This window comes from Neolamprologus multifasciatus, chromosome 18, assembly GCF_963576455.1.
Source record: "Neolamprologus multifasciatus chromosome 18, fNeoMul1.2, whole genome shotgun sequence".
Classification (NCBI taxonomy): domain Eukaryota; kingdom Metazoa; phylum Chordata; class Actinopteri; order Cichliformes; family Cichlidae; genus Neolamprologus; species Neolamprologus multifasciatus.
In genome coordinates, this window is record NC_140456.1 from 5,567,901 (window position 1) to 5,590,834 (window position 22,934).

At 41.7% G+C, this 22,934-nt stretch overlaps 1 protein-coding gene across 10 annotated transcripts in view; it reads left to right on the top strand.

Moving 5' to 3' along the window:
• LOC146497181 (disco-interacting protein 2 homolog C) overlaps positions 1-22,934 on the top strand; it is a 261,549-nt gene that overhangs the window by 100,178 nt on the left and 138,437 nt on the right. Inside the window, exon 1 of one of the 10 annotated variants that reach the window (XM_085140587.1) lies at positions 7,467-10,918. The exons of the other annotated variants lie outside the window; for them this stretch is intronic. Within the exon in view, the coding sequence (XP_084996713.1) occupies positions 10,912-10,918 (7 nt within the window). The 5' untranslated portion in view covers positions 7,467-10,911. Of the gene's footprint in view, positions 1-7,466; positions 10,919-22,934 lie in introns of those variants that run through there. 10 annotated transcript variants of the gene reach the window in all.

Here is a 22,934-nt window from a genome sequence, read left to right on the forward strand (position 1 = left end):
CATGTCATTTCGGCTGAAAATGGGAATGATCTTGCACCTCCTATCTCAGATCAGTTAAACAGCTTCAGAATAACACTGATTTGGTCAGTTGCTGGGCCAGATGTGTGCACACCTCTGACTTTTATTTATCTTTAAAATGAGCTGCTTCTGAAATCTGCATGTGGCTGGTGTGTTGAAGATGCCTCTGCTGCTGCCAGCACAGCTTGGACCAGTCGGTTCGTGGATTCCAGACTTTACGGGGTGTCCTGCTGTGCCTGGCACGAGGATGCTGGCAGTGAATCGTTTGGGGATTGTGGATTACAGGGTGAGGAATAAGCATGGACTGGGCTCGTTCCAGCGCTTCCAGTTTTTGTGGTGTGGGTGCAAGGTTTTCCCAGCAGAGCAGTGAAGAAGAGATGATGAGTGGTATTGACGTCAAGTGTTAGTGGTCTTAATGTTGTAGTTAATTATTAGTTATTAGCCATAGTTACTCACTTAAATGGTCTGGTTAGAAACACCAGCAGCAAAGTTGGTATCTGATATTTATCACATTAAACAAACTCCATCTAAAACAGAGACGGACACAGTAAATGTCTATGTAACCAGTTTAATGTCGGACAATATTTTCATGGACCGGCCTTTACGGTGTTGCGGATAAATACAACAAAATAAAACGATACGACCAAAACAAAAACTGCGATATTTCGTAAATATAATATTAAACGCAAATTCACTGTGTAATTGTGTAACTTTATTAGCAGCGTGCTCCTGAAATGCGCCAACAACATTGAGAGTAACATCCTCCTCTCTGCCCCTTAATGCTCTCTGGTCGCCATGGTAACGTGCACATATTTCTTTCAAAATAAGACACACAAGTACAACACGGGAAAAGACCCGGGGAAACCGAGTTTGATTGATTGATTGGTAATTTATTTCAACATGTGAACAATATACATTTAGAAAAGAAAATAAGAAAGAAAAAAAATTCTATACAAATTACATACAAAAAAAACGTTCTGATTAATTTACATGTTGAAAGGGAAGAAGTAAACACTTATTTAATCCCACCCCTTTGCCATAAATGATCAGTTAATATTTAGTCAGCTTCCTTACTGATATAATTTGTAATAAAAATAGTGAACAGATTTCTGATATACTATAATATCACATCATGAGTTTTTTTTGTTTGTTTGTTTGTTTTTTAAATAGAGACATTCACTTAATTTAAATATTTTCCTTTTCTTTATAGTTTGAGAAGATCATATTTTTATAACTGTTTTTGAACAGTTTTATGTTTGTGTTTTATGTTAATGATAAAAACTAAGTAAAAACCATAAATTTCACACCCGAGCCTCAACTCTCACGGCCCGGTACCGCTCTGTGGCCCCGGCGGTTGGAGACGTCTGCTGTAGAAACAACAGGAAACACATCTAAAAACATTTTTGGATTTCAGGAGAAACACAAATCAAATTACTGCCAAGACTGATCTTTGTAAGACAGGACAGTTAGAAATAATTTATTTAAGAAAGCCCCAAAATATTCAAAAGAAAGGGAAGAACTCGGCCGTAACATGAGGTTAAGTTTGAACCTTTTTCTTTCTCTGTTAAAAATAAAGTGATAACAGCTGTGAATAAATATAAAGTACATGCAGTTTTAAGAACTTAAGCAGTTAGACCAAAGTCCTCCTGTGATGCTTTATGCTGACTAGAGACTGCAGCCTAGTGGCTCACGTTATTACCCAGAATGCCATTTGGCAGTAAACACTGTAGCACAGATTCTGCGATTTCTGGCCGGAGATGCGTTAGTTCCCATGAGCGTTCAGGAGGAGCTCGCCGTATCTGGTGTCTGGCTGTGAAAAGCTAAAGTGGTGTTTTCACAGATCCGGTGGATTATACAGTTGTATGTGTCTATATGTGAGCATATGTGTAATCTTCAGGGATTAAGATGACTCCCGTCCAGCCAGAGCAGAGGGATTGTGGGCAGCTGTGATTGTGGACAGCGAGGTTTAAAAAAACCCAAACAGCGATTTTAATCCAAAGCTGAGAGGAAAACTAACAATCCTCACACAAGCTTATTTTTCTAACCGTTAGCACGACCCCTGCTCTAAAGGGCTTATGATCGGTTTAACCTGGAGATTTATTTACCCGTTGAAAGCTAACTGAGCACACATGTTCTTTTCCAGCAACGCCCTGCTCCAGAACTCACACATTTACACAGCCAGTCGTCTGCCGGAGGCCAGCGAGCTTCTCGACTGGAGCCAACTGGGACGTGTTTATTATCGAAAGACTCCACGACGGGATGGTAGCTGCTAAGAGTCTCAATAGTCTCTTTCCACACCCAAAATTTCTAACCACGTGTGGACATTTGAACTATTAACCTCAGGTTTTCTGAACTTTTAGCGCCTGATCGGCACCTTTTGCTTTGAAAAGTTCAGCCATGTCTATCCAGAGCTATAATGCACTTCATTCATATACTCATATGCTTCATAATATTATATGCTACTATAAACTAAAAGCAGTGTTGCAGAAGCAGTATGCTACACTGATTGGCCGTGAGACTGCTGCTGCTTTATAAACAAAAACAATTTACCTGCTTGTCACTGATTATGTGTCCTTGTTGCACATGTTCAGTTGCTGTATATATGTATATTTACAGGCAGAGATGGGCAGTAACGTGTTACTTGTAACGCGTTACTGTAATCCGATTACTTTTTTCAAGTAACGAGTAAAGTAAGGGATTACTATTGCAAAAACGGTAATTAGATTACCGTTACTTTCCCGTAGGAACGCTGCGTTACTGCGTTACTAAAAAAGTAATAAAGTTTTTTGCGAGAATGTCTCATGACAGTGACGTAAGCGAGTGCGACGTTCGTGACAACAGCTGTGTGCAGATCAACAATGGATCATATATCGAGTGCAGAGAGAGTATGAGCGTGCAGCGTTTAAAGCGTGGAAGTACTGACCTTACTTTGAGTTTGATTCCATAAAAAGTGACAAAAACATTAGTGTCCGTTGTGCGTGGGAAGAAAACTTCTTTTTACAGCGAAAAAACCCCTAAACTTCCGAGCAAGCACCGAGTAGCTACGACGTAATGGGAAACTCACAGAGAAACTCGCGGATTCTTCCACTGACCGCTGCACACCTGCACCAGGGTAAACCTCCGCCTACCCCACTCCTGCTTTACAGGTGAAAATAGAGCAACAGGACCGCTAGTCTTTGACTTTATTTATTTTCTGCTGTGTTTTACTTGCATCTATTTGAAAGACTGAGTGTAAACACACACAAAAAAATATTTTATGTGCTGCAATGTGCAGAAAATAGGTTTAAATATATATAAACAAATTTCTTCCAGTCAGAGAATGTTGCAGATAATTACATTTTTGCTTGATGCATAAAGTTAAAAGATTAAAACTAATAAAACAAGTTTTAAAAAGAGACTTTTCCATTTGATTACATTTTGTATGATGATTATGTAGAAAAAGTAGAATTGGGCTGAAAGATCTATCACTTTATCACCTATTCAGGTTGTAAATCATGTTTTTAAAAAGTAACTAAGTAATTAATTACTTTTGAAAATAAGTAATCAGTAAAATAACAGGATTACTTTTTTGGGGAAGTAATCAGTAATTAATTACTGATTACTTTTTTCAAGTAACTTGACCAACACTGGTCACAGGTACGTGTTTTTGTATGAGTGTCACCTGTCTGAGTTTGTATCATCGGTGACCTGAAGTTGTTCTCTAGCTCTTGTATGATGTTCTTTACATGTAGCGGATGACTGAGTGAGTAAAGTCGCCCTTTGGCTTGTGGTACACATTTGAAGATCTATTAATGAGGCTTTTGTTACCTTCTTATTTTAAAAGTTGAAGATGTTCGGATAAAAGTGGACACGTCGGCAAGTTTTCAGCTAACAGCAGCACTAGCTAGCCTGCTGTCTGTCAGCTGGTTTTAATGCGTTTTCCACATTCCTGTGACACACCCCTTTATCCATCTGTGCACACATGTCAAGTTCAATAAGAAAGAATCATCTGATATCAAAGGCTGTACACAGAGGGTTGCTGTAACCTTTTAAATTCATGGATCAATATAACGTTTTAGTTTCAACACTTACGATGGTCCCTGTGCTCAGTGTCCCCCTCCCCTTTGGTTGTTCCACACTTCTGCGAGCATGTCTGGAGTCACTGCTGTTGTTATGCTGCCTGCTGGTGAATCCCTTCTTTTTAACCATACACGTTTCCATTGTTATTGGTGACCAGCTGCGTTTGTTTAATCATGCTGCAGAACTTCAGAGGTAAAAACCTTAATAATAAACTGTCCTCAGTCAGTTTACTGACATCCACGTGACATTGATGATGTGCTGCTTAATTATTCTGAAATCACTCGCAGGTATTTGGGATGGTTGCTAATGTTAGACATGGAAAGCACACAAGTAGAAGCACTACAAACCAAAATGTTACACAGCCTCACGCTCAGGAGGCGTGAGGCTGTGTAACCACTGGGACAACAGTCGAGCTTTGGCCGGCTGTATCTGCTGCACTGCACCTCTCTGTGCTGTTGTACATTTCCTGGCTAACACAGCTGCTCAGCCACTCTGCACCCCCCTGAGATCGCAGTCAGCTACACCAAGAGCCAAAGTCTGGGTCACCACTTCCTCCATCTCCTTCCCTCCTCCTCCTTTTCTCCAAATTGCAGCTGGCGGATGTAATTGAATTAAAGAGGAAGCCTCTTCTTTGGGTTTATGTGCAGGAGTGCGGTTGACGTGATGTAGAGCAGGAACACGGGAACAGGTTTTAATTGGATATCAATAACTTTATTAGTCGCTGTTAGCAAGAGGTGACTTTTTTCTTCTTTTTTTTTAAGAGTTCACTATCTGTGGTGTTTCAAACGCTCATACCTTATAGATCTACTCTTTTTGGAGCATCCAAGTACAGCAGCTGTCCGTCCATCCAATTTAATACGTCTGCCAAAGCAATCGAGAGTGTTTGCTTGAAGAAATGTTTTTTTTTTTACTCAGTCGATAGTTTCCACTCTTCCTTGTCCAAATCATTTCCTCCTTTTATTTCATGGCCAAACTCTGAGGCGTTCGAGAGTAAAAACACCCTGCCAACAGTGACGTCACCCCCGCAGACATCACTCCACTCCAGTCGCTGTGATCAGCCGGGTTCATACTTGAAAATCTTCCCTTTTTGTGTATCGATTGCTCACCACTCATCGTGTTTCTGAAAGTACCGGAAGGTCGCGTAGTTCAGGGTGCTGTACGCTCTGTTTCTTCCCGTCCTGGGCAGCAGCTTTTGATCAGATTTCAGCTGCTGCTGATGGGCACACAGGTTTTTGTTGTCTTTAAAGAAACAACCTGCTGTTAAGTGTCTGAGAAGATGGTGGATTTTTAGAGAATATTGTTGAATGCAGGAATTAATTACTGCACCACTAACTCAATATCGATATACGGAAGGAAAAAAGCCCAAAAATCGATGCCTCGAGCTCCAGAAGTCTTGGTTTCTATTGTTTTGTTCAACATTCAAACATCTGAAACCACTTGCAGTATCATCGCTTCATCTTTCTGCTGTTAAACAGTGTGTTCGATATTTTCCTGAATGCTGCAGCTGCAGCTTTTACGTTGGATGGATTATTTTTAGAACCCGATAAATCGACATATCTGCTGATACACATCATGCCGTTGTCCTTTCATAAACTGACCACTATGCAAGCTTGCAGCATGTACCGTAATTACACTTTTAACTGAATATCCTCGTGTTCTACTTGCTGTCAGAAAAGTGACGTTTTTGCAGCAGGGAGTTAAAGGGAAAGATGTTAGAGTTTCCAGAAGCATCAGCAGAAAAACAAAAACAATCTTCTGTGAACAGCTGGATTTTTTGGCAGGGCGTTAGCCTCATAAAGCAAATTGAACCCAACCTTTTGTGCTGTTTGCAGAAAACGAGGCAGCATTATATTCCTAAAAAGAAGCACCCATACGAGGGTGTGTGGCCTCCATTAACACATCCTGCAAATTGGGAAGTGTGCGTCTATTTTGAGGCTGTGCGGTCAGTCCTGTGGGTTCCCTCTAAGTAGCTTTTAGTAGGGTTTGATAAGACTTCAACACACACACACACACTCCTCACGTCACTGTTAAAACCAATAGTCTTACAAGGTATTAAACCTCCATTTTCATTTTCCCTGAAGCAGCTTTTGTTTGAAGGCGTGTGAAACGCACCGGCTCCCCTGATAACGCAGCACTTTGTAGGTTATCGACAGGCAGAGGTCTGCGCTGAAGTGATCTCTATCAGATCTTTCCAGCGATGGGCCACAGACTTTTTCACATGCCAGCTCAGATCAGGTTATATCTTTAATCCTTCTTTTACCTGAAGGGCTTTCAAGATGTTTCTTTCTTCACTGCAGATGGTTCGTGATGGATTTGGAGATTATTTGTCATCGTTTTTAGCTCAGACAAAGAGAGAGGGCAGCATGGAGCAACGTTCATGCTGGGAGGGAGGAGAGATCGTCTTTTATTTTGACACGCAGGTTGTCGAGCTGCTTTTTTACCAGTATGCAGGAAACTGAATCCCTACCAGTATTTGGACTGTTGCTAATCTTCTGACCTCGCGATGAAACAAGCTTATGAAATATAATACTTTAACAGTTTTACAGTGTGTTATAAAGCATTTATAAACAGTTTATACCCAGGTACCGTTTGCCTTCCTGTTTAGCGATTCCTTATGGATATATAGTCAGAAACAAATTAAGTGTTATAAATTTGCCTGCAGCTATGCAGTAGTACTGTGCAGTAATTTAAAATGCATTAAGTCATTTTTGTGTTACTGGTTGGAGTTGGTGCATTGATGTCGATACGCTTCATATGCAGCGCTGCATAAAAATACAGACTAAATCAGAGCAAACGTAAAATCAAAAAATAAAATAAATGTATCAGCAATGTTTCAGAAACTGATGACATTTTAAACAGGCAAAAACACATGAAGTCTGGACTCCCACTCCATCTTTGGAGGCTTCTTTTCTCGAGCAGGTAGAAATTTGAGGTATTTTTTCATGTCAGAGTGACGAGCAGCATTGGATAAATTAAGCTTAGACCGAGCGCCAAAACCGAAGGAGGGACTTTTGACTGGACCTCGGAGCTTCCCCACTGCTATCAGACTCTTGAACAGCTGATCTATTTTAACAGTAATAATAATTTTTGCACATCAGCTCATCTCACATATCAAACCAGCATATTAAGCTCATAGCTCCTTTGCACATAAATATATTTAACACTTCAACTTCTTTTTTTGTCTCCACTTACTTATTAATGCTATTTGTATTTTATCCATTTGTACATATTAAACGGCATCTGCGTGTGGACAGCAAAGAAATGCTTTTTCTTTGCACACGTGACAATAAACAATCAATCAATCAATCAAAGCTTTATTCGCCACATGCCCTGCAGTGAAATGCCCCCCCCCCCCCCCCCCCCCGACCTTAAACACACAACACAGACATTACATGGGGATACAAGTTGGAGATCGGTAGCGTTACAGAAAAACACTGAAATGTACACTACAATGGGAAAGTACAAGAGGAAAAAAGAGAACTCTGCTCATGCTGTGCTTCCATGGTAGGACAGCATGAGAACAGGAAACAAAAAACCTCCTCTGCACAAAAAGCACATAAATGTCCACAGCACAACTTTGTGAAAGACACGACAAGCCACAGGATTGGGTGGGGGGTGAGGAATCTTTGGAGCTTCTGCAGGTTTTGCTCCTTTGTTCTCAGGATCTACGGCTCATTGTCAGCCGAGTGTGTGAATCTGAGGAGGCTTCTATTGGACTCCATGATCGGTGTGAACTCGAGGCCTTTTGTCCTCTTAGCACCATCACTGTGATGAATCAAGGGGCCACTATTTTGTTGGTTACATTGTTTGATAAAGCTGATAAAAGTGTGTGATCTGCGGTTCCTGCAGCAGAGATGAGAGGGAGGTTTATAACGGTGAGTGACTGAGTGCGTGCAGCATTTATGTGTTTATCAGAAATCCAACCGTCACCATCTCAGCCCTGAAGGTAAATATCGTCTGACGGCCGGCTCGACTTGAAGCACAGGTGCAAGCTTGTGCGTTTATGTGCACAAAGACACGCCGGCAGTGTCAGATATCAAAGGTGATCCTGTTCTATTTTGGGAACCTCTTTTGTAGGCAAATTTTACCGGCTATAGGATCCTGGTCTGTGACTGACACACACACACACACAGAGATCTTTATGAACATTTTCTCTTACTGTAAAAACAGCTTCCACGTGACATTTGATAAGCACAGTCCGTGTGTTTCCCTCTTCTATTTAGGGAATCATGACAGCATGCAAATTTGTTCTGGCTGCAGGACCTGCGCGCTCTCACTGTAAACACAGTCTCATAACCTGTTTAAACCTGGCATCCTTTAAAAAAAACAAAAAAAACTCTCACATCACCTTTTACTGCTAACTCGAAACTGCTGCTAGCAGCTGTAGGGAAGCAAGTCTTTCTTTAAACCTGTCCAGGGTTGACACTGACTTACTTAACCTGGGATGTGACCGAGCTCGCTAATTTGTGTACTGCAATCCGATCGCAATGCATGCATTTAAATGGCGGCTGTAAAAAGCAGAAATGACCTCCAGCTTGTTCAGCTGTTCGCTAGGTGTTAAAATCTCACTTTGATTCGCTGCTTAAAGTGAATGTGACGGACTCCTTCGTTATAGTTCTAGCTGCAGCCCCTTGTCATTTCAGCTCGCCTCCTTCCTCCCTTCATGAGAGCTCTCTTCCGACTTGCTTCCACTTGTAAACGAGATTAGAAAAGCAGATACTCATATTAGGGATATCCCATCTCACTGACATCAGAGCCAAGAGCAGAAACAACCTTTAGTAAAGTTTGAGAGCAACCTGAAGCCTGAGCCTCGGTCTCATAGGGTCATACTGTGTGACATCACACAGAAGAGACAGAAATGAAGAAAAACCCTTATAGGGCCAATCCAATAATCTGTATAACCATCTAATGACACATGCTAAACACAAAAATGTGTTTTTCCTAAATTGATTTGAGGATTTGTAGCATCCGCTGGGTGCATGTTTCAGATTATGTGTCTTAATCTGGTGTAACGGACACGTGACGATCAGCCTGGGTGATCTACTGAAAAAAGAACAAAAAACGCTGACCTTGTGACCCAAATCATCCTCAGTGAGTCGGTCCGCTCCGGTCACAAGATGCCTGAGCAGGCGGGGGGACTTTCCTCGGACATGTAGGTCAGTTTGCTGGAGCTCGGCGCTGTGAGAAGTCGACCCCTCGGGACAGCAGAGATGACCGTTTTTGCTCTAACTGCAGGAAATGAAGTCACTCCAGAGGATTTGTTTTGCTGGATGATGACTTCATTATTCCGGTTTTATTAAGTTTGCTTTTTCAATGGAAAGCGATTCTACAGCTGTAAAGTCCCGTTTTGTAAAATCTGGATAATCGCACATTACGATGTCCCGTTTTAGAAAATATGTAGACAGTGCCTCGGCCTAGCCTCTATTTTGAGCGTGGGAATATTCAGATATGTTGGATTTTCCAGTATTATTTTCTTTGCAGCAAGCATACACCAGGGGAACCCCCCCGAGCAGAAAGGAATGAGCAGAGAAGCCCTCAAAGAAGAGACAAACATCTTTGTCTTTGAAGCAGAGGTGGTGGTCGCTCGTATACGAGAGCAGATGAGGCCAAAATTCCTGATTTTTTTTTTTTGTAGCTCTGCACTTCAGAGAATCAGCTGTCAAACAGATGTCCTGGATTTACTTTTTATTGAGTTTTGATGGTGGCACTCCTTTTTGTTTTGAAACGTGCTGGCTGCTTTATGTGGCGGCTTACGCTAAAAAACATAAGACAGATTTCAGGGGGACATTTAAGACTATTATAAGTGTTGGGCCACACTTGTGAATCTTTGAATCTGTGTTTTTTTTAATCCCATTTCCCTAAGTGTGAAAAATCAAGCACCTTGTTGTGCAGTCTGCCTTCTACAAAAACCTTTTGAAAGAAAAAGCTCACTGAATTTGAGTTCAGTGCTATAAAGGATGCCACCTTTGCAGGAATCAATCCCCACCCCCAAATCTGAAATAAATAAAATCACATTTTTTGATAGTTCAGGCTTTTCACTTTGACACAGTCGAATACGTCCAGTTTTCAAACCACACTGAACTGTGCTCTCACGTAATAAAGGATGTGAATCATTGTTTCAGATTTTCCTGTAAAATTCAGCTCGTTCCAGTTAAAATAAAAGATATTTGAGCCAATCGTTACAGTAAAAAGGGAATCTTTGTTGCCCCTCCTGTGTGCTGGCAGTCGGTGTAACCCCAGGAGAAGCTACGGATCCCGAGTGGTCGAAGGCTCGAGATGTGAGGAAAAACCCGGCAGCAGGAGTGTCTGTGTCCTCTCTTACCTCACTGTGAAGTCAGCTGACAAACAGACCAATTTGTTTATGGGGCAGCATGTTTAGGCAGGCAGTGTTGGACTGTACCAACTGAGGGTAGGGGTGTGTGTTCATACTGTGAAATCAGGTGAAAAGCAGTTTTCTTCCTTCCAGGACTAAAAATGGAGGGTACACGGTGAAGTCATTGTCAGTTCACAGCTGCAGAGTGCGTGTGTGTGTGTGTGTGTGTGTGTGCTGACAAGAAAAGGCAGCGTCAGTAGCTGAATGTCAGCAGACACCTTCAACCCTTTGTCTGTGCAGACGAGGTCGACCTGCTTCCTCCTTAAAACTAATAAGCTGCTTGTCTTTGAGTGTGCATGTTAATTGAATGGGTGTGTGTGTGCGAGAGAGTGTGTGTGTGCTGCCAGTGGGGAATAAGCAACCAGTGTTTCCACACACTGGTCCACAGACGAGGACGGCGGCTCGTCTGAGCATGAAGCTCAGTTTGCTGCTGTGTCAGTTTTTTATTCCTGCTGCCTGAAATGCTCGGTGAGTAGAAGAAAGCTCTGAGTGTGTGTGTGTGTGTTTGTGTGTGTCTGCGTGTGTGTTAGTGTGTGGAGGCTGATTTTCTTGATCTAATTATCTTAATTGGAATAAATGTCTGACTTCAGGGTGTTTGTTTTTCTCATCGGTGAATGGCAGGAGTTTGAGTTTTGTGTTTTTAACCACGTAAAACTTTAAAATGAACTTTGCTGTGATCTGAAAGTTTTCAGCAGTGACGATGTAAAGCGCCGTGCGTCTGCTCTGCAGCTTTCCTCGCCGTGTGTCTGCTGACCAGCTTGCTTCGGTGCACCTATAACGTCATACGGACTGTCGGCCCTGTTTCTGTCGCTGGTACAATAGGCTTTGCACCTGCTTCACGACAAACAAAGAATGTAAATACTGGGCGCTGATGTAACCAAATAGAGGAGATGAGCAGGTTTTTACTCTGAAGAAGCGCTGTGAGCGTATCCAGTGATCGTTACGCGATTATTGCAGTCAAAGGAATTCAGATTATTCTTGATTTTAACTCTTTATCACGCTACGTTCTTTTTTTCTCTAGAAAATAATTAAATTTGAGTATAAGTTGGTGACCTGAGCATAGATGTAGTTCACACAGGCCTCTGAGACGATCTTGTAAGATTTAGGACCGACTATGCTGACTGATCTCAGTGCAGCTACACATCAGCTGATGGCTAACCTGATCCCCTTCTGCAAGGCCAGAGGGAACGCTGTTTAAGATGACAAGCCTACATTATACTCCATTGCAGACATGGACAGCTGGAGGCCCGACGGCTGAGTAATCATTCCTGTTAGTTATTTCACATCAGCTTGAAGTCCATCGCCCGGGAATCCTGTGTAGTTGGTGCATTGTAATGTTAATTGTCCACAATAATATACAAAGTTTACGACCCAGGTGCATCCTAGTGGAAATTATAAGCCATGCTTTAGTCTGCAGGACGTTTGTGTACATCTGCAAGCCCCTTCACAACCCACCTCCAACATAACCTCTGTTTTCATGCAGGATCCGACTTAAAAACAAATCTCTTTATGCTGGAAGCTGCTTTGTTTTGTGCTGCATCTCCCTGTTACTCTCTCAGGTACAAGAACAGAGCCACTGCAACCACATATCAATCTTCAGCCGATTGATCTGTACAGAAGTGTGCAAAAAGGCCTCACAGTGCAACGTTTTATTTGTAGTTGAGTCTTTTTGAAGAGCTGAACAGCAGGAAGAACTCTGGGTGTACAATGATATAAAACAAATAATATAAAAAAATCAATATTTTTTTTTATTATCTGACTGATCAATCTTCAAACTCATTTTGTGTTCTGTTGATTTCAGTCTCTTTCAGCTGATGGTGCAGCTTATTGCACGCTGATAAAGAGCAGGGATAAACTGGTTTGTTGACAGTTGGGATTAAATACGAGATAACCAACCGTAAAGCAGGGACAGCAAAGATCGGGAGAAGGGCAAACAAATGTCGCTGTTTAGTTTTCTTCTGAAAATGTTGAGAAATCTTCTGCAGAACGTCTCTGAGACACATTCAGGATGTTTTTAAGGTAAATAAAAACCTCCTGTTCTCACAGACTTTGTTACTAACAGTGTTTTTATGGGGGCGACTTCTGTGAGCACTATTGCCGATGGCCTGCTGTTGTTGCTGCTCCTCTCTCCTTAATGACATCAAGGCTTTGCACTCTGTGTTTTACTGCACATGAAGCTGAAACACTATTTGATCTCAGGGCCTTTGACCATTTTAATCCAGAACAGAGAGATGTGTCAACAAGTCAGATACAGGTGTGATCACCATTTAGATTTAGATTCTCATGTAGGGCTGCCACGATTAGTCAACTATCAGAATCATCAACGACTGATTTAATAGTCGACGCTTCGTTTGAAGCTTTGTAAGATCACAAAAGACGCAGGAATAAGTAGTAGGATTTAAGAGTGTAATAACGGACTGAAACAGAAGATGGCAGCACTGCATGTACAAGGATGCCAGCTGCCGTTAAACCCCGAAGAAGAAGAAGCTGTGTCACAGAATTCATAGCGCAGCCCAGCTCAGTTTCCAACAATGGCGGCAGCTAGTTAGTTTTAATATTACTCTTATTATTCTTTCTGGGTCACAAAATAAACGTTTAACATATTTTCAGGTGAGAATGTAGCTGTGTAAACCTCAAATATCTGCTCAGTTTATCAAGACACCACATATTTTCAAAAGCGCTCCGACGTTTTCGGAGACGTCTGTTACCCACTAGCTCGATAGCTAGCCGGGGGCAAGGTCACTGGAGTCCCGGCTAATCGTTTTCAAACCCACCGCCGTCTTTCGCTACTCAGGTTAAACATGATATACAAGTCATTTAGATAACTTACAAATGTTATTGTTTGGCTTTTTTTTTTGTATCTTATTTGTCCCTGAGTAAATCGGTTTGGCTGAGATTAAAGTTATTGTTTTTACACAGCTGAACAAACGTCAAGCAGACAGCTGATTATCAGAAGTGTGAGATGCTCCAGAATATACTCCGGTGTCCTGTTATATTTTAGATAGCAAGGAGTTTATTAAACTTCACCAAAACAATCTGCAAATTTCATTAAAATTTAATAAACTATCATCTTGTCTTTATTTTTAGTTAGCACATACCTTAAACACTTAAAGCTGTAAGCTAATGATAGTTATATAAGAGCAGATGCTGCTCGTGCAATAAGCTGTACTTTTACATCCAGTGGATGATGATCTGATTAGTCGACTATCAAAATAATCGTTTGTGGCAGCCCTATTCTCAGGCCTAAAAACCGTTTTTCCTCTCTGTTTTTCAGTTTGCAGCACCTTCTGATATTAATTGTTTAGCTGCAAAGGTGCTATTGAAATAAAGCTTACTCCACATTAGTAAGCTGTTTATATGATAGTGGCAGTCACAGAGCAGAAACTGAGCCATTAAGAGCACCTAGAGTTGCAGTAGTACTGAGTTAGTACAGGATAGAATCGGAGGTCAGGACAGGTGAAAGCACCGTCGCTGAATTCCCGGGACAGCTCGTCATCTCTGTGGCAAAAAGTTTAGAAATTTGTCACACTCACTGTGGACATTCCCCAGATTCTTGGCTCCGAGTTTCAGGTGTATGCCTTGAGTGCAATACAACCACCAAATCAGATTCCTTGGATGCCTCTGACATCTTTATCTGCATCAGCATCTGGCATATTAGATTTTCCACCATAATGAATTTAATAGAAACATTTTCCTTTTTGCAGGTTACAGTTTTTATTTTTGCAATGATACACAACCTGGCACAAATTCTGGCTGAAACTCACAAAATGTATCAAATGAACCTGAGATTTGTTTAAAACCTTTGATGTAATTTTTGCCGCCGATTCCGACTGAAGCAGCAAGTTGTCTTATAATAGTCGTCTTCTTAGCAACAGCACCGACGGTTTAATTAACTTTGTATTTGTTAGACGCTTCGGCCCGAGTGAACACCATCTGTACTCGATGAAGGCACGTGTTCCAGACACATTCATTTCCTTTCTCGTTTCATGCGGTCGAACATAAACTGTAACGGGACTTTCCACCCAGTCCTCCTTATTGTGCGTGTAATGGTTTTGCTGGCACTAGAGTAAGTTTAGCTCTGTTTTTCCACAAGCGCGCAGGACGACCATAAATCATTTTAAACTGCATCCACTGATTGAAATCCAGCATACATGTATTTATAATTGGCATTGACCACGAGGAAGCACGGTTACACGCTCCTCTCTCCAGTTTAATGACGGCCAGAGGAGGAATTTTGTTAATGTAGCACCTTCGTCAAGTTGCGCCACGTGTGCTTCGGCTCCGCCTCAGACTGAAGAAGAAGGTGTTGTGTCTGTGCTTACAGGTTTTGCTGTCGAATCTGTTTATTAGGGAAGGAAAACGAACTCTTTTAAACATCAAGAGGCACAAACGGGCCCAAAAACTCCCACAGAGCCGCCGTCCGGGGAAAATGTCATAACTGTAAAATGTAGCAAGTCAAAGAATCATAGAGACTGAGACTTTCAGGTCGAAGGAGATGGTTTTCTCAGCTCCGTACAGATGAAAACAGCCCAGAGTTTTGTTTTCTCAGCTGACAAAACTCAAGTTTAAAACCATGTAAAGTTTTAATGGTTACCGACACACATGCTCAAAGTGTGTGTGATTGTACCTGTGTGGAGGTGAGCACTGAATCAGCATGTTGTTAATGTAAACACCTGCTGAATCTGTGTGTGTGTGTGTGTGTGTGTGTGTGTGTCCTGCCTTCATCCCCAGAGGAGTCCTTGGGCGTTTCCACCAGCTGTTGTTAATGAGTGTTTGTGTGGATTTTCTCTGTGTTTAACTTTCATCATCAGTCGTAACCATTTGCAGCGTTTCATAAAAAATAAAAACAAAAGCAGGGACAAATAAAAATGCCCCAATTTAATTATAAAACATTTATTAGTTTTGATTGTTTTTGCTCCACCAGGTCAGTTTTTGGTTCTTTCTTTGAAGGAAGTTAATCAAAGTTGTAGGGGTGCGAACGTTCGATACGGTCTTTCGGTTCGGTACGCATATGTATTGAACAATACAAAATTTTTAATTTATTTTATCAACTTTCCTTCTGACGATGCTGTCTGTGTTGAGCGCTCAGTGGATCTGCGCTCGACAGTGCAGCCTAGGCGGAGTAGTCGAACGCAGATTCACTGAGCGCAGGGCAAGCTAGCGAGACAGAAGCTAAGCTCGTTGCAACATGGCAAATTGAACCTCCCCCACCCTCATTCAGATCTGGCGTTTGGAACTATTTTGGTTTTCATGTGACGTATGACCCTGAAGGTAAGCGCGTCATGGACAAAAGTAAACCAGTATGTTGGATGTGCCACGCAATGCTCAATTGGTGGGAACTAGTGTGTTAGCGCAGTTAGCTCGTTAACATGTTTGCCGTCCAGCCCCACGCACGGGGCGATCCGCGGTAGCTCGTTAACAGAGATTTGCCGTGTTGTGGCGTTAACGTCATTTCAGATTAACGCTGACAGCACTAGTGGAAACACAACGAATATGACTGCACATTTACTCTGACATCATCCTAGTGCAAAGACAAGTGGAAGCAGACAAAAACAACAAGCACGCATGCTACAAACTTTACCCGAGTCATTTAGACAGCCGTTAGCACATGATTCTCCTTATGGGGACCTGATATGTTTAATATGCTGCTGAGAATATAGCCCAGAAGAAGCGTATAGTATAGCTTTTATTTTGGAAAGAGCCATTTCTCTGTAATAAACTCTCTTTTCCAAAGATGAGGGATTTCTCCATCAGATAGATTAATTTTTTTTTATTACTTTGTTTCAGCAACATTAAATTTAAAAACTGTACTTTTGAGTTAAAATATATATTTATAATTTTAATAAATGACAAATTAAAAAGGCATGAACATTTTTTTTGTATCGAAAAAATATCAAACCCAAAGTATCGAACCGAACCGTGAATTTTGTGTATCGTTGCACCCCTACAAAGTTGATGTTATTACACTTCGCCCTCTATAAGCTGGAGTTTTGCAATGTTAACAGAGCAGATTCAGACTAAGCGGCCGTGAGTTCAGTTCACTGAAACCTGCATCTCTAAAAGAGAGCACCAGTGTAAATGATGCTGGTGCTCTTCACCCAACAAGCTTTTTTATTTGTATTCTTGCAGAGATCCAAACATTGATGTTGTCTTTATGCATCGATTGTTTTCATTTTGCTTTTACTACAACTGCTGCTGTTAGGCTTGTTTTGACACACACACACGGACGGTTAGCTTTTCCTTGAACATGTGGAAATAATCTGGCTTCAGATAATATTACCTCTTGTGATGTCACTGAAAACGACAAACATGAATTTCATCAGAGGAGCATTCGGAGGATGTTTCCACAGTTGTTGGATGGATCACACTGATGACTTTGATGACTCGGACTTCCCCTCTGCAACACCATTGTGATAAAATGTTTCCAAAATATGTAATTTGTGACCGAACGACACTTCCGGCAGCTGAATGGGCCGACTTCCTGTCGGCTCTTCTAGAATATTTGATTGGCGATTCATTTTGCAGCGTTTGAGATGATCAGAAAGCTTTTTGAATGAGTCAGCATCACGTGGATGTTGAACTAAACACATTTTTCTACTTTACAAAAGTTACACAAAACTTGTGTCGCCTTTTCCTGGGAGTTGTTCTTCACTATTGATTGGTTAAAGCGAGGTTTTGAATGAGGCGAGTAAGTTTTTAGTCTTGTGGGTTTTATGGGTTTCCATGAAAGTTCCTGCTTTCTTTTTGTTCTATGCACTTGTGCTTCTACTCTGAGAAAGAGAACAAAAGGCTTTTTTTATTAGTCCCGAATGGTCACATGACAGAATTGTTTCTCTATCCTTCCTTTTTTTTCCTCGTTCACTTCATCCTGTTCTACTCTACACTAAATATTCCATATTTTAGTTTTTTATCTCCTTCCTCTCACGCGTCTGTTATCTGTAGCGTTGCAGTGTGGAAACAATAAAATCAACTCTGTTTCCTTTTTAGGTGCTGGATAGATACGACACACACACACACACACACACACACACACTCTCAGTCTTCCTCTCTTCCCGTCTCTATTTTGTCAGTGTCATTATTTCCCTGCTCTCTCGCTCTCATGTTTTTTTCCTGCTCTCTGTTTCTCTTCCATGTTTCCGTCTCTTCTACATCAGCCTCTTCTTTTGTCATGGCTCGGTGTCTCTCTCTCGCTCTCTCTCTCTCACACTGTATATGGTCATGCAGGCTCAGCTGGCTGTTTCTGCACAAACTGACTTGCAGCACTCATCCTTTCACCACAGGACGGTGATTCAGCAGATCAAAGTTGCTCTCTGAGGCTGCGATTGAACGCGGAGCACGTTTGACTTTTGCTTTTCGTGAGCAAAAGTGTTTTTGACGTAAACGTGATCGTTTTGCGCCTCATCCTCGAACTGTGGACGGTTAAATTCTGCTGTAGCAACTTTTATAGCGTTTTCTTGTCCGGCAGATGCTGAACTTAACTGCAGTAATTTGCAGCTAAATCTGTAGATCCCTGTAAGACAAAGTTAGGTGCAGCAGTGGTGGATGATGGTGTCGGGCAGCCTTTCAAGGTTTGGGTTGAGGTCAGAGCTCTGTGGGAGTTATTTAATGTCTTTATGGAGCTGACTTTCTTCTGCGGGATTGTTGTGTGGAAACAGGAAAGGGCCAAACACAAACTGTTGAAACTAAGCTGCAAGAACACATTGTCTGAAATATAACTGCACGCTGTAGCTTTAAGATTTCCTTCAACTGGAGCTGAAAGACCACCTCAGAGTGAAACTGTCCAGAGTCATGTGTTTAAAGAAGTCACGGCAAACTCCGCGGTGAGCGCGAGGTCCGTGTCAGACTCTATCACACAGATTTTTACAGGTAGTGTAACATGCTAGCCCATCAGTTGCTATGGTGACTTCCGTGGCGACCACACTGTCCTGCAAGTGCGCGAAGGAGTGATTTATACATCGACCGCTCAAAGTGCTTGACATCAAGGTCGGGGTTAAGAGCGTGCCAGTCTGATGTCTAGCGGGGAGTCGGGGAGGGCGCTTCCAGCAGTATGTAAATATCTGAGTGTCAATAATTCATGGGCAGCTTATAGTGAGGTTTTACGGCTGTCATCATGCTGCTCCATGCATATTTCAAAACACTGAAGCACTCAGAGACAAACGCAGGACTGTAGCTGGATTTGTGCCTCGCATGGGGCTCAAACATTGGAAACAAAAGGCCTGCTGTGTGGTCCAACAGTGCTTTCTACCACAGCCTGGTGATAAGGGTGACAACTGTGTAAACGGCAGTGTTGGTCAAGTTACTTGAAAAAAGTAATCAGTAACTAATTACTGATTACTTCCCCAAAAAAGTAATCCCGTTACTTTACTGATTACTTATTTTCAAAAGTAATTAATTACTTAGTTACTTAGTTACTTTTTAACAACACGATTTACAACCTGAATAGGTGATAAAGTGATAGATCTTTCAGCCCAATTCTACTTTTTCTGCATAATCATCATACAAAATGTAATCAAATGGAAAAGTCTCTTTTTAAAACTTGTTTTATTAGTTTTAGTCTTTTAACTTTATGCATCAAGCAAAAATTGAATTATATGCGACATTCTTTGACTGGAAGAATTTTTTTTGTGTGTGTTTACACTCAGTCTTTCAAATAGATGCAAGTAAAACACAGCAGAAAATAAATAAAGTCAAAGACTAGCGGTCCTGTTGCTCTATTTTCACCTGTAAAGCAGGAGTGGGGTAGGCGGAGGGTTACCCTGGTGCAGGTGTGCAGCTGTCAGTGGAAGAATCCGCGAGTTTCTCTGTGAGTTTCCCATTACGTCGTAGCTACTCGGTGCTTGTTTGGAAGTTTAGGGGTTTTTTCGCTGTAAAAAGAAGTTTTCTTCCCACGCACAACGGACACTAATGTTTTTGTCACTTTTTATGGAATCAAACTCAAAGTAAGGTCAGTACTTCCACGCTTTAAACGCTGCACGCTCATACTCTCTCTGCACTCGATATATGATCCATTGTTGATCTGCACACAGCTGTTGTCACGAACGTCGCACTTGTTTACGTCACTGTCATGAGACGTTCTCACAAAAAAATCACAGTTTCAGTAACGCAGCGTTCCTACGGGAAAGAAACGGTAATCTAATTACCGTTTTTGCAATAGTAATCCCTTACTTTACTCGTTACTTGAAAAAGTAATTGGATTACAGCCCCTCTCTGGGAAACGGTACACATTTATGATTAAAGGACTAGATGCAAATTAAGTGATACCAGGTGCTCTTAGCTGTGTCCTCTGTTACCTTTGCTCTGGCTGGAGGGTAGAGAAGCAAACTTGTGGTAGAAACGTTTGATTCCCAGACTTTCATTTTCCCTTAGATGATTCTGGGCCATGGGTGCTGTTTGGCAAGAGCATTTATAATAATAATAATAACAGTAATAATGCTAGTATAAATGTGCAGATCCAGACTGACCATGCACAGAAGCTGTTACTGTGTTTATGTCTGTTTGGCCTTTGTTTAGTTCATAGAGCCAGTTTTTAAAACGGTTACCATGTAAAATCATTTTAATTCCATTGATCAGTCGTCATCACGTCTGTGCTCACTGTTCAATGCGCTGCTCGTCCTCTGCTCTTGGTGCATTTGTGCTTTAGGCGTCTTGAATGTGTAAAGAAGCTGCAGGCTGAAGTACTCGCCCTCTTAACATGACGCTGTGCTTTCTGATTGGAGGCAGAGCGCTCTGTGGTCATAAACATGTCCAGAGATGTGTTCTGCAAAACTGTGGAGGTTTCTTTTGGTTTCCAGAGCTCTAATTCTGTTTTTCATTTTTCACATCATCATTAAAGAAAAGCAATAAATCAGCAAATTCATCAAATCTGGATTTTTCTTTTTTGATTGTCCAGTTTATTGTTTTGGTTTTTAATGAGCTGAAGGATTGATTGATTGCTTCTTTCTCGTCTGTGTTTAGCCTTTTAGATTTTTGACTCGAGCTAAATGTGAAGCTCTTTGTGTCTGTTTGTGTTTGGAGACAGTTTAAGCTCTCGGGGCTTACACCACCTCATTCTGACCTGTGAAAACATCACCCTAAATCCATTTTGTTCTAACTCAAATAGACAGTGAGACGGAGGGAAGAAGCTACAGAATAACAGAGCCTGAGTCATCCTTCCTTCCCCTGTGCCTATTTAAAGATCCTCATCCCTCCATCCTCATCATCTGCTTCTTTATTCCTCACCCCAGTCGGAGAAAGGAGGAGGATTCGCTTTTGATCTTATTTTGAAAGTTTCTGTTTCAGTTTGTCATACGAGTATAACTATCATCAAGTCAAACGCCTAAGATCGAGGGAGAGGCTACAAATAATCCTCCAGCTTAGATGAACTTAATTGGAAGAGAAAAGATGGCAAAATATCAACTTATTAACCGTGCTTTGACCTTTGACCTGCTCTGTATACTGTACTTGCATGCACAGGCTTCCTGCACGAGCACCAGCTTGCAGAAAAATAACTTTAATCCTCACAAAATCAGCAACATAGTTTCAGAGTAATATGATACTTGACTCTAAATTCAGTGTGTTTTGGTGCTAAACAGCACCAACTGCTGGTTGAGGATGAGCATCGTTTCTTGTGTTTTATGGTGTTTCATAGACTTCATGACAAAAACTTATCTCATTATTACTACCTGTCCTTTTTAATCCTTGGTGTCTCATCTTTTTCATTTCTGACCTACTTTAAAAAGGCTCAGAAAAGTGAGTGTTTTCCTGTTAATACGGCAGCACGTCGACTTCAACAGTCCGATCTACCCTTTCGTCTCAGTCCATCTGGGTTTAAGTACTTAGGGATTAACGTGACTCACTCTCTAGCTGGCCTTAAATCAGCAAATTTGTCTCCTCTTATATCAAGGATCACATCTGATATTCAAAGATGGGGTAATCTCCCCCTTTCTTTAATCGGTAAGATTAATGTTGTTAAAATGAACATCTTACCAAAATTTTTATTTTTATTTCAGTCAATTCCCTTATTTCTGCCGAAACATTTTTTTGTTTCACTGGACAAGATTATTGGTTATTTCATTTGGGCAGGGAAGCCACCCAGGGTCTCTAAAACTTTGCTGCAGCGATGCAGATTTAGTGGAGGACTTGCATTACCTAGTTGTTTAGCCTACTACTGGGCCGCTCACATCCATAAACTTTGCTACTGGCTAAAATCTTCTGGTTCCTCGTGGTGTAAATTGGAGCTATCATCATGTAAGGGCTCTTTGCTCTATTCCTCTTTACCCGTAAAACCCTCTCTGTACACTGATAATCAGGTGGTTCTTAACACACTCAAAATCTGGTTTCAGTTTAGACGTCACTTTAATTTTGTAATGCCGTCTTCCTCGGGTCCTCTAAGCGACAACCATTTGTTTCCCCCTTCACTTTTGGACTCGACATTCTCAGTGTGGTGTGACAAGGGTATAAAACAGTTCAAACATTTATGTGGATGGTGTTTTCGATAGTTTTCCCAACTTGTCTTCTCGTTATAAAAAGGCTCAGAGAGGTGAAAAGATTCTGTATTTCACCGGAAAACTGAGTCGCAGCCATTATAACTCTGTGAAAACATTTTATTTTATTGTTGTAATCAAAAGAATCACATTCAGGCTTATGACTGTTTTTTATGTGTGTATGGTTTGTATCTATTTTATTTAATATGTTCCTACTTGCCGGCAGCACGGTGGCACGGTGGTTAGCACTGTTGCCGCACAGCAAGAAGGTCCTGAGTTCAATTCCACCATCAGGCCAGGGTCTTTCTGTGTGGAGTTTGCATGTTCTCCCCGTGTTTGCGTGGGTTCCCTCCGGGTACTCCGGCTTCCTCCCACCGTCCAAAGACATGCAGCTTGTGGGGATAGGTTAATTGGATAATCCAAATTACCTCTAGGTGTGAATGTGCGAGTGAATGTGAGTGTGAATGGTTGTCTGTCCCTGTGTGTTGGCCCTGCGACAGACTGGCGACCTGTCCAGGCTGTACCCCGCCTCTCGCCCTATGACAGCTGGGATAGGCTCCAGCGCCCCCTGCGCCCCTGCAAAGGATAAGCGGAAGCCAATGGATGGATGGATGTTCCTGCTTGTTATTCATCACTGGGCTTGGATTCAAATCCAACGTTGTCTTCACAGATCATTTTGCTAATGTCGTGTCAACATGGCAACTTTTTACAATTCAGGCTTTCCTGTTTTGTCCCCACACACTACTCCACGTCAAGCAAAAACATCTTTTTGATGTGGTTTGTTATACGTTTAGGAAAAAGCGTGACTATTCCAACCCGTCACTTCCCTCTTGACTAAAACGGCGCTGGCAGCAATGGCGGCCCCTTCCTGGGCATGATCCTGAAAGCCTGGCACGTCTTTCTTATTTTCCGCGTGTAAACCTGCAGTAACGTGGAAAGTTGCATGAATGCACTGTTTATACAAAACTTGATTGCATTAGACAGCATTTATCTTGCGGTCGTTTAATATACAGCCACAGTGT